The 15,613-nt window shown below is 35.8% G+C and overlaps 1 protein-coding gene across 2 annotated transcripts in view; it reads left to right on the top strand.

Annotated features, from left to right (window-relative positions):
• Positions 1–15,613, top strand: part of LOC149788635 (uncharacterized) — an 84,624-nt gene that overhangs the window by 16,102 nt on the left and 52,909 nt on the right. The window contains exons 2-3 of one of the 2 annotated variants that reach the window (XM_089974723.1): positions 12,044–12,225; positions 15,481–15,549. In XM_089974723.1, the coding sequence (XP_089830849.1) occupies positions 12,044–12,225; positions 15,481–15,549 (251 nt within the window). The remainder of the gene's footprint in view (positions 1–12,043; positions 12,226–15,480; positions 15,550–15,613) is intronic. The other variant, XM_089974724.1, reaches the window with a different exon arrangement.

Genomic DNA, 15,613 nt, shown 5'->3' on the forward strand with positions numbered 1-15,613 from the left:
ATGTAAAGACCTTTGCAAATTCCCTGATATTTCTGTAAATCATGTTTTGGATTTACTGGAAAACTTCTCTTTAATTAAATTAATGAGGAAAAGAATAGGGATTTGCCAAAGAAAACTCCATTTTATTAAATGGTAGCATTGAAGTTCATTATGAAAATACCTCTCGTAAAATAGTGTACACAATATGGAGAATATGAGACACCAACAAAGAAAAAAAAAACAACAACCAACAACCAAGAAAAACAATTCATATTAAGCAGATCTTAGCATCCCAAAATATAGAATTAGAGTTACTAATATAAGTGTATAATTAGATTGATTGGAAATTGAATATGGTAGATGGAATAGAGAAAACGAGAAAAGAGAATCTTTAAATTTTGTTCAGTTCCAGAAGACTACTATCCTTTTCCCAAAGTTCCATTGTCTCTGGAAAATGTGAACAAACGAAAATACCGATGTATTATTGGAGAGGCCCCAAAATGTTTAAAGGTATCAGTGATATATTTAGTTCTAATGCATGTTTTATTAGAAACTGAATCTTTTAAAATTAGTAACGATGCATTTACTAAGCTATCTGCTACAATTTGCACATAACATTAAATATTGAATATACTGTAATGAAACTAGGGAATGTTTAATTACGCCACCATTTAGACATTTGTGAGATTTTAGTGATAATTTGTTGATTATGGGGAGTGGTTATGAGAAAGATATATATCACAGTATCAGCCCGAGTAATTAGCTAGTTTCTAGGAGCATACATCTTCATGGTGCTGTGTATATTTAATCTGTATTGTTTGTTAGGGATTTTATTAATTATATGCTATGGATAATTGTATTTTGGACTTGACCATGTCCAACATGAAATTCGTTTCTCCCTGACCTGAATCATTGATTTTTGTTTTGTAAACAACATTTTCATCTCAATCAGATTCAAAACATTGGACATTCCCCACTGCCTGTGTACCTGTTGTTTAACAAATTTGTAATTATAAATTGAATAACAGATCTTCTAATTATAGCAAAGATTTTATCTTGGAAAGATTTCGAACCTTCCAGAATGAAAATTCCACGAGGCAATATATATATATATATATATATATATATATATATATATATATATATATATATATATAATGCTAATTGTAACTTGAGGTCAAGCAGAGGACTATGTTATCTTGTTTATCTAGATATTATTCATTCTTGCTGTAAGATCTGATCAGAATTGGTTGTATTATTGCTATGTCCAGTATGTCATTTATTTCATTTGGGAATTTATTTAATCAAACAATTTAATTCAAGTTATCCTTCTTCGGAAATACAAAGTGCTAAAATATAGCATGCTTGGAAATAGAAACTTGGATTTATTGTGAAATGTTAAGTAAGGACATATTCTTGGATTGTATTATTGTGATTCAACAAATGAAGGTTGGCACATCACTACGACACAGGCCAGTGCAGACACACCAACACTTACACCACCGAATTTATTTTGGAATACCACTAACGTTTAATATGAACATTAGTCATAAGGACTCGTATTAGCAATTCTATGATTATTTGGGTTTTGTTTCGCAATACCGTAAGTTCTTTTCCCTTTTTTCACTGATTTTAGGGAAATAAATTATTTGTTGAATTTTACAAAGCTTGTTGCTTCCCCATCTTTTATGTTACTTATTTTAACACCATAGAGTCGTAATAATGTACAATAGTCACGAGATTTTATGATATCATTCATAAGTTTCATAAAATAGACCCTCCTTAATTTCGTAACATAGGCGGTTCTCTGGATATGTTTAGGTATAGATGTATAGTAATTTGATAGATGATTAGTTCTTTGTATTGTGTGTTTGAGTCCCGTTTTGTATCCGTCTTTGAAAGGCTTACTAATAAGTAAAAAAAGAAGTGAAACCCCCATGTATGGGTAGACCCCATGCGTGTAAGAATATTATACGAACAATTGTAATAATTTAGTCAGTACGTTCTTAGAATATTCAAGAATGTTAATTCATTACAGTCCGTGTATTTTAGATTATTGTGATAATGCATATTTTACAACTAAAATATGTAAAACATGCTTTGTATGTGCATTGGTTTATTTTTAATTTTTAAAAAGAATAGCTTTATTGTGAAATATAATGATCTGTAAGTTGTTTCTGACTTCATTAATCTATCTATACCCAAGGACAGCTGGCTTATGTAATGTAGTTTCTCCTTCGTTTCCTAATAGAATTGCTCTTTTTGTTTGTTGTCTAGATGAACTTTATATACGAAGCCAATAATAGCGATATATACGTTGATCAGCTATTAGTCTAATAATGCAACATTTCCTGTGTGCGTTCTTATTATTAGGTCTGATTTCTCAAAAAGGATGTGACGCAGGAAACGTAAAACTTTCAGTAATGACCACAAAATGTATATTGACATAGATAACCCCCACAATAGGATACTGATTATATATTCAACTCTAAAGTATAATAATGACTGTGAGTACATTTTTAATAACAACTTACTTGACTGCTTATTTCCTCACTTACTGTATGTCCCATATTTATAATGGTCGTTCTAAACATACAACATCACTGACGGGAAAAGACAATTTATGTAGTGCACATTCTTGAGTCATAATTTATGTTTACCAGATCTTTTCATGGATTTTGCACGCATTGTGTTTCAAACGATAAATTTAATGTTATTTACAAAAGGAGAAGATTATTCCAAATCTTTAACAGGATTCTAAGATTAATAATACGTAGAGAAGCTAAGAAGGCAAGTTTTTCGTGTTAGTTCCACGGTGCCCGCTCAAACCGTATACTTTTATGAGAAAACTAAAATAGCGTTTGTAAAAATTATGGGGTGGGGATGGGCGGCACAATTAATGTTACAACTGCATGATTCATATGGAACTATATTGTACAATGTTGTAGTATCATGTTGTGATATACTGATATAATGCTGATTCCTGTTAACAGCGTAAAAAGGAAATATTTGGTTCGATTTAATACCAGATTCAGTGGATAATAGGTGTAATTTGTGCGCAAAAACGCAGTTATTGTGTTTTGTTGTTGTTGTATTTATCACTATATGCGGCTATATCCCCCCACGCATATTTTGTTTCTTCAAAGTAGTATATCTGACGGTATTGTTACTACTACTACTACTACTGTTACTACTACTACTACTAACACTAATACTACTACTACTACTAATAATACCTCGATAATTTAGGGATATAAATGTGAAAGCTTAGCTTGGTTCAATTATGGATCTGATACAATAGGGTTACAATAGCGTTGAATATAGTTGTTGTTTTTGTTGTGTTGAAGGCTGCTGAGTGCCAATCTAAACTGACTCAGGTCAATCAACAACTCAACAGTTTCAGACAGTGAATCCCAATATTCTTTTGTTTTGAGAGAAATAAAGTTTTTTGAATTAACCTTTAGATATGTATTTGCCTCATGGTCATACAATGACGGCGACAAGAAACCGTGTTTGATAACTGGTTTGATGACTAGTGGCATTAAAGGGGTACAACAACTGCTTTATGTGTTATTCGATAGAAATGGCACAGTCTAATGCACCAAGTATTGCCACGACACTTCCATCGAAAGAATAATAGCTACAGAGTTCTACTCCAAATGCGACGCTGAACATTTTAATTGCTTGGAATATTTTCTTTTCTAATGATTTCAGATAGACCAGGTACTTTCTGACTGGGAATAAACAAAAGGTTTTAAAGGCCATTTGCTAATAGACTGAATTCAGTGGGATAGCTAGTAGACGATTTTGAGGCACAGTGTCATACCTGTACAGAGTACTATCTGGCAGCGGACCCAGATAAACATTTCCCCCCTGTTATTAACATGTCATACTGAGAAACGATCGAAACACACCGTTATACATAGACAAATGCAAATAGAACAATAATTGCGAGAGATAAATCACTTTACAGGAAACATAGTAAAAACTTAACTGTCAGAAAATGTTTACATTTGTTCTATGTTTGCAAAAAGTAATCAGTCCTGTAACACGTATTTGCACATATTGTATGATGGGTTGTTCTCGAAGTCAGCAGACAAAATGCTGCTTGACCAATGGCAATCCAATATATTCATTCGAGACAGTTACCTGTCAAATGGCTATGTGACTGTTCACTCTGCTAACATCACACACACACACACACACACACACACACACACACACACACACATATATATATATATATATATATATATATATATATATATATATATATATATATATATATATATATATATATATATATATATATATATAATGAATAGTTACATTTTTCATTTCATCTTTTTATCCTGTTATCTCCCCAACATTTTATTCACTGCGGTACTAATTTTGAACATGCCTAAATATTCATAAATTTTTAGTGGGAGTGCCTCATGAGGTAATTGCAATCATTGTTATGTGTGTGTGACAAGAATCTTCGTGACTTGATTCATTGTTCTCTGATAAACGTCTCTTTACTATTCAGTCCTGATGATATGTAAGAGGAAAACATTTATCAGAAATGCAGTTTGGGTATGATTTTTTGCATTCATCATTTTCTTTCCTTGTCAATATTTATAACATGGTAAATCGACTGTATGGATGCGTTTTGTTGTTTTTCGGTTTTAATGCAGTGCGGTGTTTTAGTGACCATCACTTGGGTATTTCACTTTTCGGATGTAACCCCCCCCCCCACCACCACCACCAAAAAATGAAAATTGTCATCCTTTACAAGAATATCAGATAAATCAGGTAACTGCTATACCGATGAACATAGAATATAACATACCATGAAAAATGCAGACGAGAATGCATTTAATAATGTATAATACTCATTTGTATTATTTTATGTTTAGTTAATTGCATTGAGACTGGTTTTTTAAAACGACTATGTATACAATTGTCCCATAAGAATATTTGAATATTGGCGAATACATAATCACGTACAACTAAGAGAAAACATTGCTCGCGGTTGTCAGTTTTCTAAATATGATTAGAGTACTTCCTGTGATTATATTGACACGGTTCTCAGTGAATCACCCACACAAGTCTCTTGCAGAAGTTTTATAAATATGATCAGAGTACTTCCTGTAGATCATATTGACACGGCTCTCAGTGAATCACCCATTCGAGTCTCTTGCAGAAGTTGTATAATGTTATTAGAGTACTTCCTGTAGATCATATTGACACGGTTCTCAGTGCATCACCCACTCGAGTCTCTTGCAGAAATTGTATAATGTTATTAGTGTACTTCCTGTAGATATTATTGACACGGTTCTCAGTGAATCACCCACTCGAGTCTTGCAGAAGTTTAAGAAGTCTGATAAGATTTCCTGTTGATCACGTTGCCACGGTGTTATAAAGGTCGACTATTATCACACACACGCGTGTCTCATGCACAAGGAATTAAAATGTGATTAAAACCTTCCTGTATATCGTGTTGACGCATGTTATAAAAGGTCATCGATTTATCACACACACCTGACTTGCACAAAGATCTACAAAACTGAATATAATACTTCCTTTATATCATGCCACCAAGGGGTTATAAAGTTCACAATTACTCAGACACGCCAAGGTGTCATTTCCTACAAGGTTTTATAATTCTTATTCCGACAATTTAGTTTCCGCGCTTCAGCTAAGTGTTACGATTCTGAGGTCTTAAATTAAGTAACAAAACGAGGAAAAATATAATTTATATCCCTAAAATACAAAGTGAAAAAGTACAAATAACTTAAAGTATGGTGTCTAAAATCCTAAGCAGACCTAAATGTTCTATAAAATATCGACTAATTCAAACGAGTGCCAGTAGTATTACGAATGATATTCACTATGTACTGGTGTACCAATAATATTGAATGAATCACATTGATATAATCCAAAAACGACTTTAATTGAATTGACAGTAATTCCGTATTATCTATAATTCCATATCGGAATAGTTCGAGCATTTTGTAAATCCAATGAATGATAAAATTAAACAAATGAATCTCCGCAATGAAATACAACTGGACTTATGGCACTACCGATTTAACAGCAAACATCTCTTTCCCAAACTGATGTCCTAACAATCAGATCACGCGATGTTTACTTGAACAGGAATACAACTTAAACTTTGAATTTAGGAATGGATTTACATATTTTACAAGAATGACTCCAATTGCGAACTTACAATAATCAGGGAAAATTAGTATTTAAAATTGTTGTTGGCTTGACTTCGCTTGCGAAGATTTAGAAAGGGGGATGTTCACGTTTATTGCATGAGCGCGGGTAGCTGACGAGCCCAGTACGTGACAGGCACGCCGTCCACGGAGGCTGCAGAGGAATGTCTGAGTTGTTGTGGGTGCTGCCGATGGTTCCCAGTTTCTTTTCTTCATCATCGTTTTTCCTCCAAGCTGGCCCATCTGTTTTGTTCAAAAGTGACAGTGGCCCGGTGAACTGTACGTCGCCAGCTGTCACGGTCAGCAGAATGCGATGTCCATTGGAGGTGATCGATGCCACAGGTGGTGAGGGCCTTTTTCAAGGAGTTTTTATATCTCTTTCGAGGTGTCCCTCTATCATGATGGCCAGTAGATAGCTCACCATACAGTGCAATATTTGGTAGGCGATGATCCTCCATCCTAGACACGTGCCCTGCCCAGGGTAGTTGTATCTTCATGAGCGTGATCTCAACTCTGGTGATCCCTGCTTGTTTGAGGACTTCAGTGTTGGTGACGAAGTCACTCGAATGGATGTTGAGGATGGTGCGGAGGCAGCGCTGATGGAAGCGTTAAAGGAAGTGGAGGTGGCGGCTGTAGGTGACCCAAGATTCGGTGTCATACAGGAGGGTGGTCAGTACGACAGCTCTGTAGACGCTGATCTTTGTATTTCTCTTGAAACTGGTGTTGTACCACACCCGTTAAAAATCTGCCGAAGGCGCTGTTTGCCTTGGCCAGTCTGCTGTCTATTTCTTTGTCGATCTTGGCACCAGAGGATATCACACAGCCCAGGTAGGTGAACTGGTGGACTACACTCAGCTCTGTCTGGTCAATGAAGATTCTTGGTGACCGGTACTCTTCCTCGGGAGCAGGCTGGTGAAGTACCTCAGTTTTCTTTAGGCTGACATCAAGTCCAAAGAGCTAGCAAGTTTCTGTAAAGCAGGATGTTCCGTGTGGGCAACAAGGGCGTCGTCGTCTGCAAAGAGAAGTTCTCTAATTAGTTTTTCCAAGGTCTTGGTGTGGGCTTGAAGGAATGGATTTACATATTTTATAAGAATGACTCCGATTGCGAACTTACCATTTTCTGGGAAAATTAGTATTCAAAATATTATTAATTAAATAACCCTTACAAACTATAAACTATAAGATTTAAATCTACAAACTAAATAGTCGTATTTCTAGGTGTCGTTGTAGATTATGACGTAACCGATGTAAATGTCACAGTTACATATACCAAAGATAATCATGTTCCCGAAACATTGGAATGCATAAGACTGACCTGAACGGCATTACTTTATATTGGCAAAATTCATCTAGAGTTACCAATTACTGATATTTCCTTTGTTCTTTCTTAAAATGGCACCAAGGAGACAAGTCCTAACACTAACCTATTAAGGATGAGCGCCAAGTACCATTTTCATAAGTCTTTGGTATGACACACAATCCAGGTTCGAACCCGCGACCTCCTGCATTTGAGGCAGATTATCGTAACGGTCTCAAGAGAAGTAATTCATTGCTAAGATGTATCAATATGTTTTTCTGCCCAAGATAAAGTTTTTGTTTACTCCAATGCCTAAAGATCTTATTTGTTCAGTAATTTATAATACAAAAACATAGTTATCAGTGTTTTTCATTAGACCCTTTTTTGGATATCAAAATCTGCTGAAAATGGATATCACCCTCCGCATTTATCAACGAAGTGAACGCTTATAAGACCCGCTATACTGACGGTAAGGCAGAATAGGAACCAGTGAACAGAAAATATACTATTTATTAGTTTTCGCTGGTCAGGTTTAGTTGATTATGAAAGGGTAATTTTAGTAAAAAGAATCTTTAGAGACTTAGTTGTAACTGAAACAAACAGAAACAATGTATTATTGATGGAAATTCATTCATTTTACAGACTTGAGTTTGGAAACTCATTACTGAAATTAGTAATTGACTCTTTGGTGAGGAATTGAAAACACATGTGTTTCAAACATATGTAGAAATAATGCTTCGACTCATATGATTTATCCTAAGAAGTTTGCATCAGGATATATGTCCATGCTGATAGGATCGATTATGAACATTTAAAATTTAAAGTTTTTAAATTTTTAATATCATGATGTTTCCATATGTCTACTATGGGAGCTGAATTAGTACCTTGAAATTTAAAGCGATCGCTGACTTCTGTCATTCTTGCCAGAGTCACTCCTCCTTGTTAATTATTCATCGCTGTCCATCGGCAAATGCTCTATGTGGATACAGAATATGAGTAGGTCCAGACTAGCCCAAACGTAGCATCTTCGTCTGTTTCCGATTCGATGCAAACAACTTCGAAGCTCTGATATAAATTCGAAGGTTATCGTAGTAATGTTTCGGAAATAAGTAACATTTTCCCTGACTAATATCTGGCTAGGTATGCGAATATTTGATCCTAAAGTAGAATATTAACGTTGAAAAATCCAATATTTAAGCAATAATTAATTGCCTGCACTTTTACTTTGAACGCTTTTCCTGTAACCATGCAACTAAAACTTAAAAAGTCATAAAGATTCAGCAAACTCACACTATTACTGTTAGTCCAATACACGTTTTGTAACCTTTATAATATACATTTGTAGTGGTTATAATCACAGTATGCGATGCAGACATTTTGAAATTATTAGTTCACCGAAAAGAAATATATATATATATATATATATATATATATATATATATATATATATATATATATATATATATATATATATATATATTGACCGTCCCGGAAACTCAAATACATCAAAACTCATAGATTCCATTAATGTTTACAACCTCAAATAGTCAGTTAACCAACCCACATATAAACATGGTCACATTTTAGACTGGATTCTTCACAGACCTGATGATAACATTCTACGGTCCTCCCTGGTATCACATGACTTTGCATCAGATCACCTCTGCATTATATGCCATATTGACGTATCAGTCCCTAACCCTCCACCTTTATCTGCTACTAAGAGAAACCTCCGTATGATAAATAGAACCAAACTAATGCACGACATCCAAGCTAACCTAACAACTTACTTACCTCCTACCGCAGAACAACTCGATAACTGCCTGCGTTCATTGCTTGACAAACATGCCCCAGCTACCAAGTGCAGAGTATCAATTCAAACATGTTCTCCATGGTATAGCATTGTTAGGGACCAGCTTTGCACTGCTATAAGAGACCGCTGAGAGGCTCTGGCTTTCCACCAGACTCACTATTCATAAGCAGATCTATGAAACCGCTAAGAAGAATGTCACAAATATAGTCCATGCAGCGAAAGCAGCCCACTACACTACTAAGATCATGGAAAGTTTCAGCTGCAAAGAGCTCTTCGAGATTACTAACAAGCTAATGTCAAGGAACAAATCAACACCACTTCCAACTACCTTCTCTCCAGTCGACCTTCCAAGCATGTTTGCAAATTTCTTCCGTGACAAAGTACAAACCATTAGAGATAAGCTTGACACCACAATTTCAATTGAATCGTCGGCACCGTACAGTTGGGATACAGAATTTGAGCGGCAACCATTAGCAGCATTTGAACCTGTCTCTATGGATTATGTACGTACAAACCTGATGAAGAGTGCACCAAAGTCATGTGAACTTGAATCAATTCCAATGTCGCTGCTGCTTGAGTGCTTAGATCCAGTATTGCCTTCACTAACTGATGTTATTAATACCTCTCTCTCATCCGGGAAATTCCCATCATTTTTTCAAAACTGCCATTGTAAAGCCTCTGCTGAAGAAACCAACACTAGACCATAACGATTTAAAGAACTACCGCTCAGTTTCTAATCCCCCATTCATATCAAAAATCTTAGAAAAGGTTGTTCTATCCCAGCTTGTATCTCATTCAAATTCAAACAGTCTTTTTAGCAATGTACAATCTGCATATCACCCTTGACACTGTACTGAAACTACTCTTCTAAAAGTAGTTAATGACATTCTCTCTGCGTTGGATAGCGGAAAGATTACAGTCCTCACCCTCCTTGATTTGTCTGCAGCATTTGACACAACAGACCATGACATATTACTTCACGTCTCCAGCATGTATTTGGCATTCATGATACAGCCTTACTGTGGTTCAAGTCCTACTTGATCAACAGGACACAAATTGTGTCTGCAAATGGAATACACTCCAGCCCAATTGATCTATGTTGTGGTGTTCTACAGGGGTCTGTTCTTGGTCCTGTTCTCTTCATTCTGTACACTCAGTCGCTCTCAAGTATCATAGATCATCATCCAGTGTCTCACCAATTGTACGGTGATGACACCCAAATATACAAATCTAGCCACTCAACTGAAGTTGATGCTGCCATCCAAGGTGTAGATAGGTGCATTTCGATGTGAAACCATGGATGACATGTAACAAGCTACAGATGAATGATGATAAAACTTAGGCCATTCTGGTCACAACGCAAAGACTTTCTCATTCACATCCTTTACCTCAAACAATAAATATCAGCAACACCAACATTAAATTCACACAATTGGTACGAAACCTAGGTGTTGTTGTTGTTGTAGAGTTTAATGCCATTTTACAGCACACGATAGGCTATACATGGCGGCCAGTATTAATGATGGAGGAAGACACCGGAAAATCCCCAGAAAGAACCACCAACCCTCAAGAAGCTACTGGCAAGCTTTCTCACATACCCACATTGGCTGAATCCGAGACTCTAACCTACGCAGACAGAGGTGAGATGGCAGTGATCCGTAACGGAGAGCGCTTTAGACCACTCGGCCACTCGGGGCTCCAAACCTAGGTGTTACTCTGGACAGTACTCTCACATTGCACCAAAATGTTATGAATATATGCTAGGCTGCATATCTTGAGCTGAGACGCATCAGCTCAATTCGCAAATATCTTTCAGTTGATGCCACTAACATACTTGTGTGTTGATTAGTACTTTCAAGACTGGACTGATGTAACTCAATTATGTCTGGTTCATCTCAGTATCTGCTCCAGAAACTTCAAAACGTTCAAAACACAGCTGCTCGGATCACCCTTAGAGTACCGCGATCAGAGCACACCTCCCCGCTGCTCTGTACTCTACACTGGCTATCCATTCGATCCAGAATCAAACACAAAATTTGTTCTCTGTGCTACGTTTCACTGTCGGACTCTAGCCCAACATACTTATCTGACCTCATCCATGTGTACACACCAGCAATATACTTACGCCCCTCTTCTGACAATCGTATACTCATTATTGCCACTATGAAAACAAAGTCAAATGGACAGTGTTCTTTTGCATACCAGGGCCCAGCAACGTGGAATGAATTGCTCACTGAACTGAGACACAAAGACACAGTGATCACATTCAAGAGTGCGCTCAAAACTCACTTATTTCGACTGCAAGAACAAACTTAAAGACCTAACAATGTTTCCTACCTTAAATATTCTCAGCATGTTTTTTAATGTTTTCTAATTTCATGGTCTTTGTTTTTGTAATCATATCATTATATGTTTTTTTTTATCTTATATGTGTTGTCTAATACTATAAAGCGCTTAGAGCTTCTAAAGATTAGGCGGTATACAAAGTCCTCATTATTATTATTATTATTATTATTATTATATATATATATATATATATATATATATATATATATATATATATATATATATATATATATATATATATATATATATGTGTGTGTGTGTGTGTGTGTGTGTGTGTGTGCCACTTCCTGTGTGTTTTATCATCATTTATGAACAATGGTTGATATATGTCTTGTTCTTTATTTCTCTAGACTGATTATTATTTTTTTTGTTGTATAAATACAATTAACAACCTTGTGTAATTAGTAGAAGAAGAAAAACCCGACCAACAAGAATCTAGCCTGGATCTATCTGATAATGTTCAAGTTGCTGAGCCAGAATACCAGAACGAAAGTCAGACCAGTGACATTATTCAGCCAGATTCGGACACCATTAGCGTTGTCGGTTCAGACATATCTTCCATTACAAGCCGGACTAATCCTGATCTCGTAAGTTCTCACTCACTTTGATCCACGAATACAATGACTTCACATCGCTCGAGACAATGAGTTGATTGAAAATAACGTGTTTTTTTTAAAATAAATATTAGACCACAATTGAATATTAAATACTTTTTTATTCTAAGTTTTTCTCTTAGTTTTAAAAAAATCTTGCAATCATAGGTATTTTTTCATCGTAAAGGAACTTACTATGGTAATAGCTTCGTTCTCGAAAATGTTCTAATCATATATATAATGAAATAATGATACTTGTTAAGAAGGTTTCATGCACTTTCTTTTACTTGTATTTACTTCTTATCGCATATGCGCCAAATTAATGCATTACGATGACTGGAGATGGCCTACCACATTATTATTTCTTCATTCGAATGTCAACCACGATTATTTTGTAAGGTCGTTGCTTTACAGTGTCTGTCACAATTACTTTTGTCTGAGTGCTGCACTAGATTGGCACAGACAGGCAACAGGAATGAAAAATACCCATTATCATTCTATTACCTTTTGTACGGTTCCTGCATAGTCCCTTGAACAAAATAACTGTCACTCAAACATGTCAATAACTTACTTAATGCAAAATATTTAACTTCAGCAGACATACGTATCTCTCTCCTATATATATATATATATATATATATATATATATATATATATATATATATATATATATATATATATATATATATATATATATAATGGGAAAACTGGAGGTTCAACCATGCTAATAGATACTCTAATTCGACAAAAGAAGAAACAGATGCCCTACACTCACTGAAAAGCAGAACAGACATCATAATTAAGCCTGCAGACAAGGGTTCCGCTGTGGTCGTTATGAATAGGGATGACTACATTAGTGAGACACAGAGACAACTAAGTGACGATAGGTTCTACCAAAAATAAGACCATGATCCAACACTGGAATATGCAAAAACCATCACTAATATTTTCGCTTTATCGATGCTATAGAAATGAAGTGACAACATGGAAGAGAAAGTCTGGATGATTTCATATCAAAGGAAACAACTTATATCCATCAATAAATTCACGTCAGAAGTCTCCAACTCAAACCACGTTTTCCTGGACACAACAACCAGACTGGTAGAAAACATACTCCATAGACATCTACTCAAAACCAACCGACAAACACCAGTATCTCCTCCCAACCAGCTGTTATCACTGCATTAGGAACATACCATATAGCCAGACACTGAAGATGCAACGAATTTGCTCCGAAGATGAAACATTCCTAAAAAAGGTCTGGAGAGCTATCTAAACATTTAATTTACCGAGGCTACGACAAAGACCTGATTGCACTGGCAATCCAAGCGCTAAACAAACAAACCGCGATGACCTACTAAGATATGTAAAGAAGGAATAAGCTGAAAGGATACTATTTATGATGACCTACCATCCAGACAATGCCAAAGTAGGTAAAAGTCATCGGTAAACTTTGGCCCATCGTGGAGTCGTCGGACGCACTAAAGTTAATCCTCCCTAACAAACCTGTAATAGCCTACCGGAGACCAAAACATCTCAAGGACATTCTAGGCAGGGCGAAGCTAACGCCAATCACTAATCAAAACCACCCTAGTCAATCTGGCCCCTGTGGCGATAAAATGTGCAATACCTGTCAACATATGATAGAGACCAGGACATTTTCTAGCACAGTGACTAGAGAAAAACTTAACATACATGGTCCGAACAGAACGTGCAAAACAGAGAATGTAATTGATCTCATCACATATAAGATCTGAAGCCTTCAGTATGTCTGAGAAACTGAAAAGCTACACAAAAGGACCAACCTTCATAGAACTGATTGGATGACAAAGAACCTGTGCAGAAGCCCGGTCGCAGAACACTTCTCCTTCCCTGGCCGCACTTTCAGTGATATAACACGCATTGGAATGGCTCACAACCCCAACTTGAGTTTCCAAACCAGGAAAGAAAAGGAATCTTACTGGATACGCCGCCTTAGAACATTGAAACCAAGCGGTTTAAACCAAGAAGACTAGAAAAAGACAGTCATGCACAAATGCAATTATTTTTTTGCAGCCGACACATTTTCTTTTAAATAATTCTTTAAATTTGCTTAATAGCCTATAATTACTACTATAACAATGAAATATCCGGGACATCATTTGTGCTTACATAAATTTACATAAAATAAGAAATGTCGTTATGGCTCATCGATTTCTAGGTCAGTACAATTTTTTTTTTCAGTATCCGCAACAAGTTGAAATAAACTAGTTGAAACACAATACATTTTTAGGTTTACTTCCTGCTGAAACAGCCATGTAAAGTTTTGCAAACATAACCGTTTTTCTGTTTTATTTGTTTGTCTTGTCTATGTTTTGTATTTGCCTTTGAAAAAAGAGTCGAAAGCGCTTAGGCTAATTAGATGCTAGTTTTGCAGTGTTCGTTGTCAGTTTATTATTATTATTATTATTATTATTATAATATATAACAGACACATGCACATCTGGATGTTCTTGTGGAGAAAATGTTTAACAGTAGCTTGCAGATTCATCTGATTTATCTATGTCATTAACATCTGAGTGAAATTCTAGAACACCACATGCTGAGACTTTATTATGGTTGGCGTCATTGAGTCGATCTAAATTTATTATTGTTTAAATGAGAAAGCTAAGAATATGCATGTGCCTGCATTACCCATTTCACAGAGTCATGTTGCCGTTGAAAGAGGGCTTCATACGTACAAGATAACGACCCTACAATCGTGCACGAAACAGTTTTCACAGCCTTACCAAACATATTATCCTAATAAATAATTTTTCTAGAAGCTCTTATGACTAACATATTTCGACGGGTAGGATATCTTATTGCAAATAGTCTCATTTCCCATCAAAGTACAATTACTTTCTCGATACCAACGAGGTCATTCAATTTACGAGGGGCAAAATGTTTCCAAAAACAACGCAAATTAAAATATATCGGCCTCTATTTTAATGGTATTCTTATGTCACCCTTCCCTTTTTGTCAGGTGGACTTCTACCAAACATTTTTCTGGTATGACAAAGAGCAATTGAATAAATTAGGTCAGACATCTGAGTACTGAATATTTTATACCATCATATATTCAATAATTATTCAATGTTCTCCATCAGATCACTAAAAACGTTTCTTTTTCATAAAATACAGCCATTGTTTTGATTCTTTTATTCCATATATTATAAATGAAATGTGTAGAACTTAGGCGTGTCTGAAATCTGGGTTCTTTCCATGTAGCAACAGAAAGTGTGGGGTATCTTGTATCCTCGAGAGAAGAAGATCACATTGAGTGGCCCTGGCGCAAAGGTGAGTGTGCGTCATCGAAGGCATCCTGTTCAAACAATCTTCTCTTGCCTCCACAATATTTGAC

This window comes from Sinohyriopsis cumingii, chromosome 11 (genome assembly GCF_028554795.1).
Source record: "Sinohyriopsis cumingii isolate HCF-2022 chromosome 11, ASM2855479v2, whole genome shotgun sequence".
NCBI classification, from domain to species: domain Eukaryota; kingdom Metazoa; phylum Mollusca; class Bivalvia; order Unionida; family Unionidae; genus Sinohyriopsis; species Sinohyriopsis cumingii.